Source organism: Muscardinus avellanarius (genome assembly GCF_963383645.1).
Source record: "Muscardinus avellanarius genome assembly, chromosome: 7".
Taxonomy (NCBI): Eukaryota; Metazoa; Chordata; class Mammalia; order Rodentia; family Gliridae; genus Muscardinus; species Muscardinus avellanarius.
The window spans coordinates 77,656,161-77,679,557 of NC_137793.1; the positions used below are offsets into that span (position 1 = coordinate 77,656,161).

Here is a 23,397-nt window from a genome sequence, read left to right on the forward strand (position 1 = left end):
TTAGATGCTGTCTGGAAGCCCGATCCCAATGCTCTCTGCGGGTGAGTTAGTAGGATCATGTCGGTCGATGTCTCATACTCACTCTGAGGTGGCCTGGACAGTAGGTCAGTACTGTAGGAACCTAGCTAATTAGGAATATACTGGACACATGATCCTACTGAATATTTATATATATAAACTACATGTACTTTTATGTGTCTTATGAGGACTGGACTCCTGTATTATCATTTTAGAAAGTCCTCTAAGCTTCCATATTTTACAAAAAGAAAAAATAAAGAGAAAACCTTATTTTCTGAAAAACAAAAGCTGAGCGAGGCAGCATACACTTTTAATTCCAGTACTTGGGAGGCTGAGACAGGTTCATGGCCAGCCTCAGCTACTTAAGTGAGGCCCTCCACAACTTCGTGAGACTCTGTTTCAAAATAAAGACTAAAAATAGGGCTGGGAATATAGCTCAGAGGTAGAATGTCCCTGGGTTCAATCCCCAGTACCAGAAAAAGAAAAAGAAATATCAAGAAGGTTACTTTCAGACACAATATATGCCCCAAACGGGACACTAATTATATAAATGGTAGTGTTAACATGATGAAAGACAAAGTGTTTAAAGCAAAAGATTGTTTAAATGAACAATTAAGCAAAATAATAACTGTTTACAGTTCACATAGTGATTTTCAAGTAAATGTTAATCTCTAACACCTATAAACCCAGCCTACTGTTCCTAACAGTAAAAGTCATCATGCTCTATTCCAATTGCTGAAAGACAGTAACCTTTCCTTTCACTTCAAATTGATGATGATTCTGACTGCTTGGATAATGCAACCATTTCTGGTTTCTGATCAGTGGGACTATCAACTGGTACCTGTAAAAAATAAATCAGCATATAAAAATATATTATCACCTAGCAAATGATATATATACTGAGGGTGGAACCCAGGGGCTTTTCTACCTCTGGGCTATACTCCCAGACCTATTTTTATACTTTATTTGGAAACAGGGTCTCACTAAGTTGCTGAGAGCCTCACTAAGTAGCTGGGGATGGCTTCGAACATGTGTGATCCTCCCGTCTCAGCCTCCCAAGCGCGGGGATTACAAGTGTGCGTAACTACACCTGGCTATGCTTGGCTATTTTAACATGTTAAAAGTTGATAGCCGGGCATGGTGACGCACGCTTGTAATCCCCGCGCTTGGGAGGCTGAGACAGGAGGATCGCACAGGTTTGAAGCCAGCCTCAGCTACTTAGTGAGGCTCTCAGCAACTTAGTGAGACCCTGTTTCCAAATAAAATATAAAAAAAGGTCTGGGAGTATAGCCCGGAGGTAGAAAGCCTCTGGGATCCACCCCCAGTACTACCAAAAAAAAAAAAAAAGTTGACTCAGAGCCAGGTGTGGTGGCGCAGCTTGTAATCCCGGTGCTTGGGAGGCAGAGACAGGAGGATCGCGTAGGTTCGAAGCCAGCCTTGCTGGCTTAAGAGACCCTGTTTCCAAATAAAAGTATAAAAAGATAGGTCTGGGAGTGTAGCCTGGAGGTAGAAGGACTTCCAGGAACCCCAGTACTACCAAAAAAAAAAAAAGTTTAAAAATTGACTCAGAAAAAAATATCTAGCTAAATCAGAATGATTTCATACTTATTCTCTATAAACTTTTCTCAATAGTATAATCCTAAAAGTATTCATTACTTACAGCTTTAATTTCAGTGTTTGCAATTCCTATATTTATGTTGTGTCTTCTCAGATCTGACTTGATTAATGCTGAAACAAAGAGTCAGTGAAGTTACCATAAATTATGAATATTTTTCTTTGTGTAACACAAAGTCTTTTCTGGCATTATCAAACATAACACACCACAGTGCAATAATATTCAATAGTGTCTCCGTAGCCTGAAAAAAAAATTGCCTTGCTAAGCCTTTAACTTAATTAGAAATTAGTGAACAAATATGAGATTCAAGGATAAAAAGCCCTAAAAGATTCTCTAAGGAAATATTCACATGTAAACAATTATTATATTGCATGGTAACTGATAGTGCTGATATAACAGGGTACAGTGGGAGCACGGGAGAAAAAATACCCATGTCAGCCAAAGGAAACTACAGAAGGAGTGCCAGAGGAGATGCACCTGAATAGAAACCTAAGCCATAAAACAGTATATAAGAAAGCAAGGCAGGAAGAATTTAGCCTATTCTTCACACTAGAGGTGGTTTGGGATGGTTGGAGAATCAAGCACAGGGCGAGGCTGCAGGATGACAGGTGCTGTACAACATGGAAAGAGTTTGCCTTCACTGTCCGGCACCATGGCTCTACACTTCAGGAAGCCCTACCTGACAGCAGTGTGGAGGCTGATCATCAGTGACAGGACACAGGAAGCCCGCCAAGGGGCTGTCCTGCTAAGAGACAGTAAATGCCTGCGTGTGTAAAGACGCCTGTGATCTCAGCACCTGGGAGGCTACTTGTTGAGGACAATCTCAGCAAGCGGTGAGTCTCTCACCAACCTAGTGAGACCTGTTTCAAAATATCCGAGAGAGAGAAGAGAGAGAGAGAGAAGAGAGAAGAGAGGAGAGAGGGAGAGGGAGGGAGAGGGAGGGACAGGGAGAGAGAGAATATGAATAATATGAAATAATGACATTAGAGACAGGTTTCAGAGATATTTTAGAATAAAACCGGTAAGATTTGGAGACTTGATAGTATAAAAAAATATGGGGAAGAGAAGAAAGAAGATTATGAGCTTCCTTGCTTGGGCAACAGAACAAATTGGAGCCCTTTTTACTGAAACTGAAAATACAGGAGGAATACAGGTGAGGAGAAGGAGGTAATTCAGTTCTGGACAGTTTGAACATAAAATGCCCATGGAACATCCAGCTCAGAAGATATGATTGGCCTGAAATATAACAGAGGTCAGTGTCTAGAGATAATTTGTAGGTCACTAGTGTTAAAGAGATAACAAAAATTATAGACTAATAAAAAAGATTACAGAATAAGGAAAGGATAAAGCCAGCTGTGGTGGCGCACGCTTGTAATCCCAGCATTCGGGAGGCTGAGACCAGAGGATCGCGGTCCGCGGACAGCCTCAGCTACTTAGTGAGGCCCTCTGCAATTTAGTGAGACCCTGTTTCAAAATGAAGTATACAAAATGGGGCAGGGGGTGTAGCTCAGAGGTCAAATGCCCCAGAACCCCCCCCCATATACACACACACAAAAGAATAAGGAAAGGATGTTTGTGGACAGTTAGGTAATTTAATTAGTCATAAACCAAAGTAGAAATGAAAGATGAAAGTAAAATTATTTTACTTTCAGCATTCTAAAACTTAGCCTGATGCTTCCATTGCTGTGTTCTGCATCCATTTACTTTTCACCTATATGTATTTTTATATTAAAATGGGTTTCTTGTGGATAACATATAGCTGGGTCTTTTGTTTTGGTCAACACTGACAGTCTTTTAATTGGTACATTTAAGTTCTGATGTTCAAAGTAATTATTTATAAATTTGAATTAATATCTACTATATTTGTTACTATTTTCTATTTGTTGCCCTTGTTGTTTATCCCTATTTTTATCTTCCATATTTTGTCTGCCTTTTATAGGTTTGATTGAATATTTTGTGTTATTCCATTTTCTCTCCTTTTTTAGCATATTACTTTAGTGGTACTGAGGATGGAACCCTGGGGCATTCTACCTCTGAGCTACACCCCCAGCCCTATTTTTTATTCTTTATTTTGAAACGGGGTCTCTCTGACTTGCAAAGGGCCTCACTAGGTAGCTGAGGCTGTCTGTGAACCGCGATTCTACTATCTCAGTCTCCCGAAAGCTGGGATTACAAGTGTTCACCATCACGCCCGGCTTTTTAATTCTTTATTTTGAAAGAGGTTCTCACTAAGTTGTGGAGGGCCTCACAAGTTGCTAAGGCTGGCTATGAACCTGTGATCCTCCTGTCTCAGCCTCCCAAGTACTGGGATTACAAAGGTGTGCCCCCATGTTTGCCTTAACTCCATTTTATTCTTTATTTTGAAACAGAGTCTCACTGAGTTGCGGAGGGCCTAAGTTGCTGAGGCTACCTGTGAACCGGTGTTCCTCCTGTATCAGCCTCCCAAGTACTGGGAATACAGGCCTGCGACACCGTATCTGGCTTTAATTTTTTTTTTTTTTTTTAACTTTTTAAAGTGGTTACTCATGCTGCGTGTGGTGGCACATGCCTGTAATCCCAATACTTTGGGAGGCTGAAACAGGAGGATCACAGGTTTAAGGACAACCTCAGCAAGTAGTGAGACTTTCATCAACCAAGTGAGACACTCAAAATAAAAAATAAAGTAAGGCTGAGGTGTAATAGTTTGGAGGTAGAGTGCACCCAGGTTCAATATTCAGTACCAAAATAAAATAAAATAAAGTGGTTACTCTAGAGTTTACAATACATATTTATAGCTAATCCAAGTCCTCTTTCAAATAACATATTGTTTTACAAATAAAAGGAATTCCTTATATAATTAAAGAATCCTAATTTTTCTGACCTATCCCTTAAGGTGAATGCTGCCATCCATTTAGCTTATAAGTAAGCATAAATAACACATATAATCAAATACAATGTTATTATTTTCTGAACTGGTATCTGTTAACCCATTAAGTCTAATGTTTCCAATCTTGAAACTATTTCTTTTATTTTTTGTGCAGGTCTGGGGATGGAACCCAGGGGCATTTGACCTCCAAGCTATCCCTCCTGCCCTATTTTTTATTCTTTATTTTGAAACAGGGTCTCAATGAGTTGTGAAGGGCCTCACTAAGTAGCTGAGGCTGTCTGCGAACCGTGATCCTCTGGTCTGAGCCTCCCAAATGCTGAGATTACAAGCGTGGGCCACCACATCCGGCTCTTGAAAATATTTCAACAAAACTGATACGGTGTCTTAAAATAGTTGGAAATCACAATCTAAAGCTTACATATTTTCAATATACTTTCTCATATTCAAATGCTCTAATCTTTCTTCATCTTATTCTTTCTTTTCCATGGTACTAAGGATCAACCTTAGTACTCAGGTCCTTGTGCAGGCTAGGCAAACATTCTACCACTTACCTCGATTCCCAATCCTTTCTTTCAATTTTCTCTCTCTCATCTCTCTTTTTTTTCTTGTAGTACTGGGGCTTGAACCCCACCCCCCCCGGGGGGGGCATTCTACCTCCAAGCTACACCCCCAACCCTATTTTTTGGTCTCACTAAGTCATGGAGGGCCTTACTCAGTAGCTGAGCTGGCTGTGAACCTGCCATACTCCTGTCTCAGCCTCCCAAGCACTGGGATTACAGGCGTGCACCACCATGTCCAGCTCCTTTCATTTCTGAAAGGATAGCTTTATGGGACATAGTACTCTTGACTGAGAGCTTTGTTCTTTTACTCCTCATTATCATCTTATTCTCTCCTGTCCTACGAGTTTTCTGCTAAGACATCTTCCATTAGTCTAATGGGAATTCTGTTATATGCGATTTGAGATTTTTCTTTTCCTGCTTTGAGATTTCTCTTTGACTTTTCCAGTTTCATTATAATGTGTCTTGGAGAAGATCTCTCTGAGTTGAGTCTAACTGGAGTTGATTTGGATATCCGTATTTCTCCCTCAGACTTTGTAAATTATTAGCTATTATGATTATTATTTTTTTTTCGGCACTGGGGATTGAACCCAAGGGCATTCTTCCTCCAAGCTACATCCCTAGCCCTATTTTTTATTCTTTATTTTGAAACAGGGTCTCACTTAGTTGTGGAGGGCTTCCCTAAGTAGCTGGGACTGGCCTCAAACATGTGATCCTCCTGTCTCAGCCTCCCAAGTCCTGGGATTATAAGCATATGCCATTATGCCCAGCTTATTATTTTCTTAAATATGTTTTCTCTGGCTTTCACCATCTCCTCACCCTCTGGAGCTTTCTTCACCCTCTTTCATTTTTTTTTTTTTCTTCTGAATAGGTTAATTTAAAAGGCCTGTCTTTTTTTTTTTTTTTTTTTTGGAAATTCTTTCTTCTAATCCATTAGTCTATTGCTGTAGCTATCAACTATATTTTTAAATTTCATTCATTGAATTATTCAGCTATACAATCCTGTTTTTTTTTTTATGGTGGATTTCTTCTTCAGAATATGTTTCTTAGCCAGGCGTGGTGGCGCATGCTTGTAATCCCAGCATTCAGGAGGCTGAGACTGGAAGAGCTACTTAGTGAGGCCCTCCGTAATTTAGTGAGACCCTGTTTCAAAATAATTAAAAATAGGGCAGGGGGTGTAGCTCGGAGGTTGAATGCCCTGGGTTCCATCCCCAGACATGGTGGCACACACCTGTAATCCCAGTGCTTGGGAGGCTGAGACAGAAAGATGGCAGGTTCACAGCCAGCCTCTGCAACTTGGTGAGGCCCTCCACAACTTAATGAGAATCTGTCTCCAACTAAAAATCAAGATAGGCCTGGGGATGTAGCTTGGAGATAGAATGCCCCCAAGTTCAACCCCTCAGTCACACACACACACACACACACACACTTCTTGATTTCATTGTTTGATTATATTATCTTGGGTCTCACTGAGCTTCCTTCAGATTATTTCCAATTCCTTTTCTGATATTTCATAAAATTCCTTTCCTTTAGGGTCAATTACTAGGGAATTATTGTGCAATCTTAAGAGCTGTGTGTTTCCCTGCTTTTCCACATTTCCTATGTCCGTGTGTGTGTGTGTGTGTGTGTGTGTGTGTGTGTGTGTGTGTGTGGTACTGGGGATGGAATCCAGTGGCATTCTACCTTCAAGCTACACCCCCTGGTCCTATTTTTTAGTCTTTTTAAATTTATGATGATGATGATGATGATGATTACTACTACTACTACTACTACTATTATTTTGCGGGTCTGGGGATGGAACCCATGGGCATTCTACCTCTGAGATACACCCTCTACCCTATTTTTTATTTTGAAACAGGGTCTCACTAAGTTGAGGAGGGCCTCACTAAGGAGCTGAGGCTGTCTGTGAACCGCAATCCTCCAGTTTCAGCCTCCCGAATGCTGGGATTACAAGTGTGGGCACCACACCCGGCTAGCTGTTTATTAATTATTGTAGTCCCTTTTTGTGAAGGGGATGAGCAACCATCAACTGAGCCATTTTGCTGGCACAATGACACAGGTATAAACAAATGGACACAAGAAACATGGAAAAGCAAAAAACATGAAACCTTTGCCAGGAGACAGTAATTTTCTAGTAATTGACTCCAAAGGAAGCTTGTAAAAAAAAAAAAAATTGTTTTTTGGTACTAGGGGTGGGGCCCAGGGGCTTTTCTACCTCTGGGCTATACTCCCAGACTTATTTTATATTTTATTTGGAAACAGGGTCTCACTAAGTTGCTGAGAGCCTCACTAAACAGCTGGGGCTGGCTTTGGACCTGTGCAATCCTCCTGTCTCAGCCTCCCGAGTGCTGGGATTACAAGCGTTCATTTTATTTTCTTATTTTGAAACAGTGTCTAAGTTGTGAGGGCCTTGCTAGGTTGCTGAGTCAGCCTCTCAAGTACTATGAATACAGGCCTGCACCACCATGCCCGGCCTGCCCGTTCATTCTTGCATGCTGTCCACTTTACCCATTATGGCACTAACCATGTTAATCAGAGTTGTTTTAATACAGCAGCCTGATAATTCCAGCATCCATACTATATCACACTGTGGTTATGAAGTTTGCTTTACTTTTTCAAATTGTGTTTTTTGCCTTGTTATGTATCCTTCAATTCTTTTCTTCATGGCCAGATATGATATACAGGATTAAAAATACTGCTTTAAAAAAGCCTGTAGTAATGTGGTGGTAAGGCACGGAGTCCTCTAAGTAGGCCCACGCCTCTGACTGTGAACTTTACATGTGCTTCCTGTCTCTCGCTCACCTGCCATCATCTTAGATGGGACAGGATGGCTAGAAGGGCCTGGACTTGCACACATTTTTCCTTCTCCCATGTGGATGGCTAGAGTGAGCTGGACTAGGGTATTTCCCTTGCCCCAGGTTAGTTTGACTCTGATAAATCCCAGCAGGTTAGATGCTGGTTAAACAGTTTCTTCTGAGGACACATCTATTAAGAGTAGAGTGTTCTGATATATTCCAAAATGGTTTGTTTGTTTGTTTGTTTGTTCCCCTCCTTCCAGAAGTAGGAGGTAAGGAGGTAAGAGTCGCAGAAACCTGAGGGCCCTCATGGGTGGGCTTCCCCTGGGCTTTTATTTCTCCTGGCTCCAGAATTGAGCCTCCAGCAATTCATCAGTTACAGTCTAGCCTTGGTTCCCATTGGTTTCAGCTCCTGGGTCTCTGTTCCAGTAAATTGTGATTCTTCATTTTTATTAGTCTCACCAATTTTGGAGGCAATGGTAGAGACTATGACCTCATTTCCTGTATGGATCTAACAAGAGAACTAGCTAACCATTCCACATGTTATCTCCATGTAACTTCCACCACAGCTATCACATTATAGTTACAAGTAGCTAGTAAGGCCCTTTGCAACTCAGTGAGACCCTGTTTCAAAATAAAAAATAAAAAACAGGGTTGAGTGTAGCTTGGAGGTAGAATGCCCCTGGGTTCCATCTCAAGTACCAAAAAATAAATAAAAATAAAAATAAAGAAAAGAAAAGAAAGGCTTTTTAATACCCTATTACTATTTTAGTGAGGGAAACAGGAGTTCAGAGGTTGTGATAATATATATATTTTTAAATTTTGATGACAGTTCCTGATTCCTACTTCCTTCCCAGTACATAGAAACTAGAACTTTTCTTCCCTAAGATCGAGGAGAGAAACTCTAATCTTCTCCTACCTTCTCTGACCTTCCCTTGATAGTAGGGCATAAGGCTCCCCCACATTCCAGAGGGTTCCTGTTCCCTACGCTGGAGAGAGGACTGCTTCATAGAAGATTCCAAGAAGAATCTGAGCAGACAGGCCTTGCTGGGTTCTCGACCTGGTTCCCCCACAACTGTGCCTCTGCAATGACATCTCAATAAAACCCCGAAGCACGAGGTCTGGGGAGCTCCAGGGCACTAAACACATGGGGAGTCACTGGGAGGTGAATGAGAACTCACACATGTGCCGGGAGGGTGGCCCACCCAACTCCACAGGGACAGGAGCTCCAGCACACGGGTCTCTTCTAGACCTAGCCCTGTCTTCCTCTCCATCTGGCTCTAGACATGTGTCACTGATAATAAACTAGTAATGCAAGTATAGTGTTTCCCCGAGTTCTGTAAACTGAAATTAACTATATCTGAGAAGGCTGTCATGGGAACCCCAACTTGTAGCCCATCTGTCAGAAGTTCTACAGACCCAGACTCAAGACTAGTTCTGAGGTGAGAACAGTGTGGGACCTGAACTCTCCAATTGTGGGATCTGATGTGATCCCCAGTAATCAGGGGATTCTCAGCTGGCGTTCACTGCAGAATTGCCTCCTGGCTGGTGGGAAGAAATCCTCACACATTTCGAGTTCACAGCAATTATGTATGTTGTGGAGGTATGGTAGGAGAAACAGTACTTGAGTTGATTTTTCCTTCTGTATTCTTGGAGAGGTGAGTAACTTGTCTACAGTCACACAGCTAATGAGCAACAGAACCAGAATTCAAGGTTCTTCCTAATGTCAAGTCTTTACTACTCTTGTTAAACTGGTTTTGTTTCCTATGCAGAGTAACTGTATTGAATTTGAAACCTCTAAAATGAATTAAGAGATTTAATATCCCTAGAAGAAAACAATATGCTGCTTCTCCCCTCATTTGTAAACCTTGAGTTCTATAAAACCATTAGAAGGAATACACATCAATATAACACACATACTTTTGCAAGGTAAATACCTGTTATTTACCTGTTAAGATGATGCCTAGAAACATCCAGACACAAAGGAAAATGTTTCCTGCCTTGGACCCATAGTCTGATATGAGCTTTCCTTGAGCCAATGTGAACAAAATTCCAAATATCTAAAATAACATGAGAGAAATAATTTTTATTGTTTGCCTCTTTAAAACAAGTGTACATTATTATCCCAGAATGTTTCTCAACTAATGTTCCTCATATGATTAGGGTTTTAGAGACATTCATTGAAAACTGAGATTGTTAAAACAAAAACTCTGATCAAAGTCATTATTCACTAGACTATTTAGTCAGATACTCATCTCAAGGTTTAAAAGAAATCAAAGATTTACCTGTGCAGCAGCATTGAGAAGACCAGATGAAGTGCCCTCAGATTCAGGGTAAGTGATCTCAACAGCAAATTCAAAACCCAAGGGAAGGTAGCCAGTCATGAAGAAACTAGGAAAACAAACCAGAATTACAGAAAGAGTTACTGGGACAATATCACCCACTGAAGCAATCATTTTTATACATTGGGCTTATGCTGATGATTAACCAAACAGGTGAATATCTTGAGGTTGCTACGTGAAAGTAAGGAATTATTATTATTGACCAACCAGCTGAAAATCACCAGAACTAAGAAGCAAAACAAGCCAGGTGTGGTGGTGCAGGCCTGCGATCCCAGCACTTGGGAGGCCGAGACAGGAGGATCACAGGTTCACATCCAGGCTCAGCTACTTAATGAGTCTCTCCAAAACTTAGTGAGACCCTCTTTCCAAATTTAAAAAAAAAAAAAAAAAATAGAGCTGGGGGTGTGGCTCAGAGGTAGAATGCACCTGGGTTCAATCTCTAGTACCACAAAAAAAAAAAAAAAAAAAAGATACAAAGCAATTCCTAAGTTTTTTGTTTTGTTTTGTTTTTTGTTTTTTCTGAGAAAAAAATTACCTCTAGTTTTCTAGGTCAATTATCTTTAAAATTAAATGAAGTTTCTTGGACTACGTATGTTTTATCTTCTTTTTTTTCTTTGTACTGGGGATGGAACCCAAGGGCCTTCTACCTCTGGGCCATACCCCAAGACCTATTTTGTTTGGAAAACGAGTCTCACTAAGTTGTTGAGAGCCTCACTAAGCTGCTGAGGCTGCCTTTGAACCTGCAATCTTCCTGTCTCAGCCTCCCCAGTACTGGGATTACAAATGTGTGTCACCACTGGCTTATCCATTTTTTTCTTTTTACAAACAATATGCCAAAAACCAATTTTAAGCTATTTTTATAGTTCTGAAGAATTATATAGCCAGGCATGGTGGCGCACACTTGTAATCCCCAGGCTTGGGAGGCTGAGACAGGAGGATTGCACAGGTTCGAAGCCAGCCTTAGCTACTTAGTGAGGCTTTCAGCAACTTAGTGAGACCCTGTTTCCAAATAAAATATAAAAAAGGTCTGGAAGTATAGCCTGGAGGTAGAAAGCCTCTGGGTTCCACCCCTAGTACCACCAAAAAAAGAGAGAATTATACATTGATATGTACAGATTTTTTTTTTTTTTTGGTAGGTTTGGGGATGGAACCCAGGGACATTTGACCTCCAAGTTATACCTCCTGCCCTATTTTTTTATTCTTTATTTTGAAACATGGTCTCACTAAGTTACAGAGGGCCTCACTAAGTAGCTGAGGCTGTCTGTGAACCACGATCCTCCTGTCTCAGCCTCCTGAATGCTAGGATTATAACTTGTGATTCTTTTTTTTTTTTTTTGGTGGTACTGGGGTTTCTGGAAGCCCTTCTACCTCCAGGCTACACTCCCAGACCTATTTTATACTTTGTATTTGGAAACAGGGTCTCTTAAGCCAGTGGGGCTAGCTTCAAACCTGCACGATCCTCCTGTCTCTACCTCCCAAGCGCGGGGATTAAAAGTGTGCGCCACCATGGCCGGCACGAATGCTAAGATTATAAGTGTGTGCCACCACGCCCAGCTCAGAATTATCTATTTTTTTAATTTACTTTTTTCTATATGACTGTGTCTGCATGTGTGGTACCTGGGACTGAACCCAGGGTTATCTTACCTCTGAGCTACACTCCCAGCCCTTTTCATTGTTTTTAATTTTGAAACAGGGTCTTTTTTGTTTTATTTTTATCTATTTATTTTGGTGCTGGAGATTGAACCCAGGAGCATTCTACCTTTGAACTACACTCTCATCCTTATTTTATTCTTTATTTTGAAACAAGAGCTTAAGCCGGGCGTGGTGGCGCACACTTGTAATCCCCACGCTTGGGAGACTGAGATAGGAGGATCACATGGGTCTGAAGCCAGCCTCAGCTACTTAGTGAGGCTTTTGGCAACTTAGTGAGACCCTGTTTCCAAATAAAATATTTTTAAAAAGGTCTGGGAGTATAGCCCGGAGGTAGAAAGCCTCTGAGATCCACTCCTAGTACCACCAAAAAAAAAAAGATACAAGAGCTTACTACATTGTGGAGGACCTCACTAAGCTGATAGGCTGGCTACAAACCTATGATTCTCCAGTCTTAGCTTCCCAAGTACTAGGATTATAAGCATGCTCCACCATGCCTGACTTGAAACATGTTCTTACTAGGTTGCTGAGAATCTTGTTACTTGCTAAGGCTTGAACCTCTTAAGTACTGGGATTATAGTTGTACACTACCACATCCAGCTCAAAATGAATCTTTTAGAGTCTAAAATATTAAAGAATCATTGTATGAGTTTTAAAAGTTAAAAACCAGAGTAATAATATTCAGAATTATATAGCATGCTTTCATTTCTGCTCAGGCATTTTATACTTACCCCAGTATCCCTCCAGTAACAAACACAATGATAATGTATCCAAGGTCCAATGTGAAAGTAAATATAACCATTCCAATAAAAGACAAAATGTAAACTATCAGAATAGTCTGTCTAAAACAACAACAAAAAAATGGTTAGTATTTTTGCTAATTATCCTACATAAATAAAAATCATGTAAAATCATGGGTAAAGCAAACTAATTGCTTTACCCATACAGTAATCAATGTTTTTCAGAATATCATTCATTCTTCTTATCTGCGGAAAATGTATCCACCAAATCATGGATTTTAAGAAATAAATTTGATAGCAGTAGGCAACATAGGAGTATCCAACGCCCACATAGGAGGGGATATTCCTATGGATAAAATTATTTTTATGCCACAACTCCTATTTCAAGATTCAGATCAAATTCCACCACTTTTAAATGCCTTTCCTGGCTACTACAGCTTATAAGAGTCTCTCCTCCAAATTTCTTATCATTTATACCTGCACAATCAGCACTTACGACATTAGTTTTAGTCAGTTATATTACTATTTAACCTTTCATATGCGAGTGCCTTATTTTTCCCATTTAGGCCACAAGTATCTTAAGAACAAATATCACACATTCTTACCACAATTCCTAGCCAAGAGGGATCCACATGACAGGAGTCAGCAGTTACCCCGGAGAAGAACACATTTCTATGCCCACCAACTTTTCTAAGTATATAGTGGGACAAAGGCTATCATGAAATTTAATTATTTACATGTGGCCTTTTCATTCATGAACTGAATGAATTTCACCCTAAGATATAATTAATAATAATGGATCTATAGCAAGTATTAAATTATGGAAGAGATATCTTGAAGAATTTCTAGTTTTTGTAAAGGTTTAAAATAATAGTATATGCCAGGCGTGGTGGCACATGCTTGTCATCCCTGCACTTGGGAGGCAGAGACAGGAGGATCGTGCAGGTTCGAAGCCAGCTGTGCTGGCTTAAGAGACCCTGTTTCCAAATAAAAATAATATAAAATAGATCAGTGTAGCCCAGAGGTACAATGAATAAATAAATAAATAAATAAATAAATAAAGTATAAATATACTGGGCCTGAAGAGGTGTATGTAACACAGTTCTACATTTAATTTTTTTTTTTTGGTATATTTCATTCCATACACTCACAGTTGCACCCATTTTTATTTTCCCAAGCAGTTGAAGAAAGTTCTAGCCTATTAAAATACATGGCAACTGGGCGTGATGGCGCACGCCTGTAATCCCAGTACTTGGGAAGCTGAGACAGGATGATTATGGTTTCCAGCCAGCCTCAGCTACTTAGTGAGGCCCTCTGCAACTTAGTGAGACCCTGTTTCAAAATAAAGAATAAAAAATAGGGCTGGCGGTGACACTCAGAGGTAGAATGCCCCTAGGTTCCATCCCCAGTACCGGAAAAAAAAAGTATCCAAATTCTCAAAGTTGAAATAAATAACCAATAAAATAAAGGAATATGTAGATTATTTAAACATTTACCAAGTGAAAGAAACTTAAAAGTATTTAGATTAATTAATAATATTTTTTACTTTTTATTTTTATTTATTTTTGAAGTAATGGGGATTGAACTCAGGGGCATTTTACCTACAAGATATTCCCTGCCCTATTTTATTTTTATTTTACAGACTCTCACTTTCATCACTTGCTGAGGTTGTCCTTGAATCTGTGATCCTTCTGTCTAAGCCTCTCAAGTACTGAGGTTACAGGCATGAGCCACCATGCCCAAATCATAGTAATACTTTTTAAATCCCTTAAAATAAAAAAGTTTGGTTTTAATCAAAATGCCTTTGGTTACATACCATACATACATCTACTTTCACCTACTTGTATGTTTTGGTATAATCCAGCCATAAGCCACAAAGAATGGAGCCCACCATCCCAGCGACTACCAGTGTTAGCCCAATCCGCCCGGCATTTACTTCTTCTCCCTGAAAACAATTTTCAGAAGAAGCTAATTAGGTACTTCTAATTCAAACAGATCCTTCATATTCCCATACCTTTACACAGTTAATAGAAATAATCACATAAAAGTAGGCACACGAAGGAAGATTCAGAACATAAGTTAGATTTGGGGGATGTGACAGGTAAATCATGTTTTTATTCTAAAAATCATATTTTTATTCTTAAATCATATTTTAAAGCTAGAAACAGCATCTAAAATAATAGAAGAAATAAAAAGGAAGTTTTCCTTGTTCCTTCATGATTAAAGGGCAATAATTTTTGGTGTGAGACTTAATTTATAAATGTCTGAAAAGAGGTTAAGCGCATAATTTTTACATAGTTCAACTGTTTTAAAAGCAGGCCAATCAGAACTTCATATTTACTTCTCTGTATTTATTTTGACTTCCCTTAAAATGTTTTATATTTTTCCATATAATTGATTTTTTAAACTAAGGTTTTTTACAGTGTTATTTTCTGCTTTTGATAGTGTATGCTTTATAAGTTGGATTAAATGCATTTGATACAAATTATGAGAGATCACTGTTTTAGACTGAACTCCTACACTGTGCAAACAGATCAGACCACAGCAGAATGAAGTCACTCATTCCTGTGCCCTGTAGTCAAAATGAACTTTACAGTGCACAAGGAGAGTCACAGCATCCCAGTTCTAACCCTATGAGAAAGTAACTATAGCAGGACCAATCTGCTCTTTGTTCCTTGTTTCTGCTTTCTTCAGCCTTTGTCTACCTATAACGACTACCTCCTCTGCTCAGCTCATCTAGATCTGTCCATGGGATGCTGCCTGATTCGATTAGCTTTTTAAATTTGTTAAATTGATTTTTTTAAAATGTGTTCTCAGTCAAAATAAGTAAATATTTTACAGCAACTACATAATAATTCTTAATCTTATAATCATGCTAATGAGTACTATGTTGTTATAGAAAATTTCTTTGCCAGGCATGTAATATGATGAAAGTGGAGGCTTACCGGATAATGTTTCAATATAATTTGATTTAATAATGTTGAGACTGAATAAAATGCTCCTGTCATTATACCTAAAATAAAGAAAAAAAAAAGTCAAGTATGGTGTCACTTGCCTGTAATCCTAGAACTTGGAGGCTGAGGATCCCAGCCTTAGCAACTTAGGCCCTATTAAAAAAAAAAAAAAAAAAAGGTGGAGCACACTTGTAATCCCAGTACTTAGGTTGATACAGGAGGATTGCAGGTTCAGGGCTGGCTTCAGCTAGTTAGTGAGGCTCTGTTTCAAAATAAAGAACACAAAAAATAGGGCTAAGGGTGTAGCTCCAAGGTAGAATGCCTCAGGGTTCAATCCCTAGTACTGAAAAAAAAAAAGGTAAGAAAGAAAGAAAGAAAATTGTAGCCATGCATGGTGGCACACATCTGTAATCCTAGTACATGAAAGGCTGAGGAGGATCACAGTTGGCAGCCAGCCTCGGGAATTTAGTGAGGCCCTCTGCAACTTAGTGAGATCTTACTTCAAAATTAAAAAAAATAGGGCGAAGGTGTAGCTGAGAGGCTGAATGCACCCTGGGTTCAATCCCTGTATTACCAAAAATTAAAAAGAGACAAAAAAATAAATTTGCTTTAATAGATAGTAGTCAACAACTGCATTTTCTCTACTTCTTAGTTTAAACCTAGTTTAAAATATTAGTTTTTGCCGGGCATGGTGGCACATGCTTGTAATCCCTGCTGTAATTCCCGTGTTTGGGAGGTGGAGACAGGAGGATTGTGCAGGTTTGAAGCCAAATGCGCTGGTTTAAGAGACCCTGTTTCCAAATAAAAAAATTATAAAAATAGGTCTGGGAGTGTAGCCCAGAGTTAGAAGGGTTTCCAGGAACCCAAGTACCACAAAAAAAAAAAAAATTAGTTTTAACCTAAATGGCGGTTACCAGAAAAATTAAGAAAAGGAACTAGGGCATGCTTAAAAATGTAAAGATGAAGCTGGGCATGGTGGCCCACGCTTGTAATCCCAGCATTCGGGAGTCTGAGACCAGAGGATCGCGGTTCGTGGTCAGCCTCAGCTACTTAGTGAGGCCCTCTGCAACTCAGGGAGACCCTATTTCAAATTAAAGAATAAATAGGGCAGGGGGTATAGCTTGGAGGTAGAATGCCCCTGGGTTCCATCCCCAGACCCGCAAAAAAAAAAAAAAATGTTAAAGATGACATGATATAACACCTGAAATTTGTTTTAAAATGCTCCAGTAGAGCCGGGAGTGGTGGCACATGCTTGTAATCCCAGGATTTGGGAGGCTGAGACAGGAAGGATCACAGGTTCGAAGCCAGCCTCAGCAGCTTAGTGAGGCTCTCAACAACTTTGTGAGACTGTTTCAAAATAAAGAATAAAAAATAGGGCTGAGGGTGTCGCTCGGAGGTAGAAAGCCCCTGGGTTCCAATCCCAATAACTAACACACACACACACACACACACACACACACACACAAAATGCTCCAGGAAAAATGTAGAAAAGTAGATAATGCATGAATGTTAAGTTTTGGTCACTGTTGAAGCTGGCTGATGGTACACCAAAGTGGCAGGTCCAGAGGATTTGATTAGGTTAAATGTTCCACATCAGGTATAATTCCATTAAAAAATGAGAAACTAATTCTGGTAAAAAGGTAAGCGTTCAAGTCATGACACAATACAAGATATTAAAAAGAGAAAGAAAGAGAAGTAGAGAGTGACTTCTAAAGATAAAATAGAATCAAGGATTGTTAGTGGTTAATGTATAATGTAAACACTGTTCATGTTAGAAATAAAAGCAACTATCAGAAAATTCTAAAAAGAAGCCTGAAGTCAAATCTACAATGTTGGAGCTGGGCGTGATGGCACAACTTGTAATCCTAGCATTTGGGAGGCTGAGACAGAAGGATTGCAGCTTGAGGACAGCCTCAGCTACTTAGTGAGGCCTTTTGCAAACTCAGTGAGACCCTGTTTCAGAATAAAGAAAAAAAATAGGGCTGGGGGTGTAGCTTGGAGGTAGAAGTCCCCTGGGTTCAATCCCCTGTATTGAAGAGTTGGGGGTGCGCTACAATGTTGGGATAAGTATCCATCAGCCATTCTGAAAAATCTGGAAGGATCAGAATTATTTTTTAAAGCTAGAATTGGCAAAGCTGACTTTCTTAATATTTAGTTTTGACTGAATAGTCAAAACAGATGCCAGTCTGTACGGGATGAGAAACAGGAATTGTTGACAGCACTTCTGACATGCCCACAGTACTTACAACTACAGTCCCTAAAAGACCTCAAACACTCCATGAGAACTCACAAAAGAAGACAGCACTGTTCTGAGGTCTATTTTTCTTTTTCTTTGAAAACATGTAAAAAGATCATTTTAGCTTTTTTAAGGTTTAGTTCACCATTTAAGTCCATAATTATGCTATAGAGTAAACCAATCAATCTCATTCATTAAGGGTAAATTTTTTGTGTACGTGGTGGTACTGGGGATATAATCCAGAGGCATTCTACCTTTGAGCTACACCCTTAGCCTGCTTTTGCTTCTTATTTGGAAACAAGGTCTGACTAGGTTAATGAGTCTTACTACTTGCTCAGGCTGTCCTTGAACTTGCAATCCTGTCTCAGCCTCCAAAGTACTGGGATTACAGGTATGCATCACGATGCCGGGCTACAGGGTAAATTAAAAGAATCCACATTGCTCAAAGATTATACAGACATCAAAGAAAATACAAGACAACCACTTACCATAAGTGATCAAGAGAAGGACAAAAGGGAGATTTTTAAACAGGTTTCTTATTGACTTCTTGTAGGAGTACTCTTCAGGGACACTGTCCTGAAGGGCTGCTTGAGCCTGACTTGGTGGGTATGGAGGTTTTTCTTTAAATGCTGAGAATGCACATAAAAAGGATTATAAAATTAATGGCTATAATATAATGCCACATATAACAGAATTAATTATGTTTATCTTTCTTAGAACAGATAAAATTCGGTTTTAGTTTAAATAGGTAGTGAAAGTCTTTTATGGTGTAGTTTTTCAGTTTCACTGATTTCTAAGTGGAGACCTGTTTGGCATTACCATTTCAGCCCCCTGAAAGTGAACACAACTCTGAGATCTGGCCACTGCACATAACTGAGCTATAGAACCATCAGCAAGCAGAGCATGGTGGTGCCCACCTGTAACACCAGGACTTAGGAGCCTGACATAGGAGCTTGGCAGGCTGGAGAATACGTTCAGCAAGTAGTGAGACTCTCATCAACCTACTGAGACCCTGCTTCAAAGTAATACTAAAAATAGGACTGGGGTGTAGCCTGGAGGTAGAATGCTCCTGGATTCTACCCCAGTACACACACACACACACACACACACACACACACACACACACACACATCAGTAATGTGCCACCATGTTGCCCACTAATCATTTCCATTGTTAGTTAATCAAGGTTAATTTTTATTACACCAAGGATTCTTGTGTATGTGTGTGTGCGTGTGTGCGTGTGTGTGTGTGTTACTGAGGAATGAACCCAGAGGCAATCTACCTTGAGCTACACCCCAGCCCCTTCTTCTTTCTTTTGCTTCCTCACTCATGAGGATAAGCACTTTGCTGTACCACACTTTCTGCCACTGTCATCCTGCACTCCCATCAGAGGCCCAAAGCAATGAGTCTGCCCCATCATAAACTAGAGCCTCCAAAACGGAGTCAAAATAACCTTCTTCACTTGCAACAAGGGAGGCCTATTTTTTACTTTGAAAGTGGGTTAGATCAAGTGGGTTAGATCTTATGAACCTGGCTATCAACTAGAATCATTTGAAAATTTAAAAACAATATAGACTTTGAGATTCTACCCATGGTCTAATAATTTAGAACCTCCAGGATGGAACCTGAAAATCTATATTAAATATAAAATTCCCCAAATGCTCTCAATATAGCCAGCCAGGTTTGAGAACCACTGGGAAAGGAAGAAATCTTTCTTTCATAAAATACTGTAATTCTCCAATTCTCTCATTGCTTAACACACACACACACACACACACACACACACACACACACACACACTTAACGTTCTTTGCTGGCCATAAATATGTCATAATTAAAGCTTATAAAGCCGGGCGTGGTGGCGCACGCTTGTAATCCCCGCGCTTGGGAGGCGGAGACAGGAGGATCGCGCAGGTTCGAAGCCAGCCGTGCTGGCGTAAGAGACCCTGTTTCAAAAATATAAAATAGGACTGGGAGTGTAGCCCGGAGGAAGAAGGGCTTCCAGTAACCCCAGTACCACCAAAAAAAAAAAAAGCTTATAAAATGAAAACATATTCCTATTTTTACAGATTTCTGCATCTAATCAAGATGAGATACAACTCATATACTTATTACTTAGTATCCTTCCATTGGAGGGCCGATAGATTTCAAATATTTTAGTTGTTGCAATTCCTCCTCTTCTTTTCACCCTATCTTATCCTTACACTCTACAGGTCTCTGGGATCTTTTCCTGAATGTTTTTGTATCCTAGATCAACAGGAGACACCTCTTTATTAACATTGGTGATTCCTAACTCTCACAGTTTAAAACAAAGTTTCAGACTTTTAACAATTATGCTTACATGGTTGCATGAATAATTCAGTGAGTCAAGTCTCTTGCTTAGGTTTTCATCTATGATAAAATAAGTCTAATTTTAAGCAATGATGAAAAAAAGTCTTTAACCCTACTAAATTTATTTTCTGAATGTAAGTATTATCTTTTAGTTTTAGTCAGTCAAACTGTCTTTTAGCAAAATCAAGCCTGCATTTACCAGCTACACACTTTAATGAAGTCAGACTTAAGCTCATATAGAGAAATAAAGGAACAAAAAGCAATTTGTTTAAGACCTTCTTTACACTTTTTTTTTTTTTGCAGGTCTGGAGATGGAACTTCCCAGGGACATTCTACCTCCGAGCTACACCCCTAGCCCTGTTTTTTGTTTTGTTTTTGTTTTTGTTTTTGTTTTTTTTGGTGGTACGGGGTTCCTGGAAGCCCTTCTACCTTCGGGCTACACTCCCAGACCTATTTTATGTTTTTTTATTTTTGAAACAGGGTCTCCTAAGCCAGCGCGGCTGGCTTAGAATCTGGGCGATCCTCCTGTCTCCGCCTCCCAAGCACGGGTATTACAAGCCTGTGCCACCACGCCTGCCGTGACTTGCTATTTTTAAGGATGAAATATGAGTTTTCCTTTCTCCTAAACTGAAAATCAATAGCCTTCTATTTTTTCCCCATCAAAAATTTATAAAAATAAAATAACTGACTATTGAAGCAATTTATCTCCACTTTGGTATTAGGCATATAAAGTAACTAAAGAGCCAGGCATGGTAATACACGTGTGTAATCCTAGTACTTAGGAAGCTGAGACAACAGTATCAAAAGTTTTCAGCTACTTAGTGAGACCCTGTTTTAAAATAAAGAATAAAAATAGGGCAGGGGGTGTAGCTTGGAGGTCAAATTCCCCTGGGTTCCATCCCCAGACCCAAAAAATAGGAAGGAAGGGAGGGAGGGAGGGAGGGAAGAAATAAGGCTGGGGGTGTAACTCGAAGATAGAATGCCCCTGGATTTAATTCCCAGAACTACAAAAAATAAAAATAAAAAATAAAAAAATTAATAAAACATTGGTTGGAGGCAGAATGCCCCTAGGTTCAATCCCCAGTATTGCAAAATAGAAAAATAATAAATAAAGTAAGAAAGTAACCAAAGGATTCCTGGGCATCACACTAAATCTTTCCTCCTACGATAAGTAATGAAGCCATTGCCCTTTAGTGCAACTTGTACTTTTTGAACCCAGATTATAATATTATCTCTCAATTTTATTATTTGTCCCTATGTGCTTCAAACAGATATCATACATATTACCTTATTTTAAGACAAGTATAGACTTGAATCCTGGCTCTGCCCCATCTCACTGTATGACTTTGAGGGAGTCAGTTCCTCTGTCTCGGCTTTAGTTTTCTCATCCATAAAAGTGAATTAATAATGACAAACTGATATGAGGATTACATGATATAAAATATATATGAAAGAATTTTGTAATTATCAGTGCTACACTAAATATATTATCTTTCTTGCCTCTGTTTAAGAACATTAGCATTATTTTTTGGCATTAGTTTTGGTTTCTATCATCCACTCAATTTACTGAATCAGGAAAGAATTTCAACTTGTTGGAATTAAATGTAAATTTACTGCTTTGCTTCACAAGAACATATTTAAAGACAACAACATTACCACTAATACAAGAGAAATTTTTTTTGGGGGGGGGGTCTGGAACCCAGGGGCATTTGACCTCTGAGCTACACCCCCTGCCCTATTCTTTTATTCTTTATTTTGAAGCAGGGTCTCACTAAGTTGCAGAGGACCTCACTAAGTACCTGAGGCTGTCTGCAAACCGCGCTCCTCCTGTCTCAGCCTCCCGAATGCTGGGATTCCAAGCGTGTGCCACCACGCCCAGCCAAGAGAAATTTTAAATTGCAACAAAAGTTAAGGCCAAGTAAAACTTAAAGTGATCTGTGTGTCTGTGTGTGTGTGTGTGTGTGTGTGTGTGTGTGTGTGTGTGTGTGTGTATACATACACCATTTCATAAATGGAATTAGGCCATGCAGGCTTAAATTGTGACTTCAGGTCAATTAAATTTATTTAAGTTCTGTGACCCAGTTTCCTTTCTGTAAAATGGGAATGACAATGATAGCACCTTCTCAAAGGGTTATGGGGATTTAATGGAATCCAGCATGTAGTGTGTCTTTAATCACGTTTAACAGGTATCAACCAACCCAAGTATGAGAAGCTAATGCGGGGGTCTCTCAGTAAGAATGGGGTATTAGTGTGAAATTCAGTAGAAGACTTGGGTTAATTCCTAGAAATGTTAGATCAAAGACCCTCATATACAGGCTTCAAGAGGGAGGGGAGTAGGGCTCCATATTCTGAACTTTCAAAACCATATTTTAAGAATACTGGTACATACCAAATCAGTACATGTCATGTTGCCAAAAGACTTCAGCTAAACTAAGTTATTTTATAAGAAATTTGTTGGATTTCCAAAGTAATTACGGATGAAATTTCAAAGGATATACGGTCATAGAGTCATCTCTTAGTAATTAAGGAAATTCAAGTAAAGATTTTAAAAACAATCTATTTTTTCTCAATAGCAAATACTTAGGTATAAGGAAAACAGTAGAGTCCCCATTTAAAGGTCACAAATTTTAATATAAGGCTTTCATAATCATAACTATCTTATTTTTATACTATGCTTGGTATCATAAAATTATAGGTTACTAAGACACTTGACAATAAAACTTTAAAATTCCATTTTCCATCCTCCCCTCTCCCGTTTCTATTTCCACTCTCTACTCATAAGAAATGAGTACATAAATAACTAATTAAGAATATAAATAGCTCACTCTTTTAGTTTCTCAAATAACAGAGTAATGTGCCAATAGTCACACTAATTATTACTGTTCTTTGTTACCTTTCTCCAACAGATAAACATCTTATATTAACAATAGTTCAAGCATATACACATACATATTCTATATATAATTTCATACCTATAGATATATATAATTTACCACTCTTTCTTCCAAAGGGACAACTAATTTGAGATGATATAAAAAAAGGAAAGCTGAAATTTATGTGATGATTCATAGCAATCAAAGGAAAGAATTTTATACTTTAAAAACCCTTACTAGCCGGGCATGGTGGGCTACACTCATAATCCCAGTGCTCGGGAGGATGAGATAGGAGGATCACAGGTTAGTATCAGCAAGAAGTGAGACTCTCATTAGCCTAGTTGGGACCCTGTTTTGAAATAAAAATAGAATAGAGATGGAGGTGTAGCTCAGAGGTAGAATGCCCCTGGGTTCAGTCTC

At 39.3% G+C, this 23,397-nt stretch overlaps 1 protein-coding gene across 1 annotated transcript in view; it reads right to left on the minus strand.

Moving 5' to 3' along the window:
• Positions 1-781: 781 nt before the first annotated feature.
• The window catches only part of FLVCR1 (FLVCR choline and heme transporter 1), a gene marked incomplete at both ends in the record, with an annotated part of 33,515 nt that continues 10,899 nt past the window's right edge, over positions 782-23,397 (minus strand). Inside the window, 8 exons of the mRNA XM_080698708.1 lie at positions 782-859; positions 1,679-1,746; positions 9,800-9,911; positions 10,137-10,242; positions 12,575-12,685; positions 14,425-14,528; positions 15,529-15,596; positions 18,262-18,402. Of these exons, the coding sequence (XP_080554834.1) occupies positions 782-859; positions 1,679-1,746; positions 9,800-9,911; positions 10,137-10,242; positions 12,575-12,685; positions 14,425-14,528; positions 15,529-15,596; positions 18,262-18,402 (788 nt within the window). The remainder of the gene's footprint in view (positions 860-1,678; positions 1,747-9,799; positions 9,912-10,136; positions 10,243-12,574; positions 12,686-14,424; positions 14,529-15,528; positions 15,597-18,261; positions 18,403-23,397) is intronic.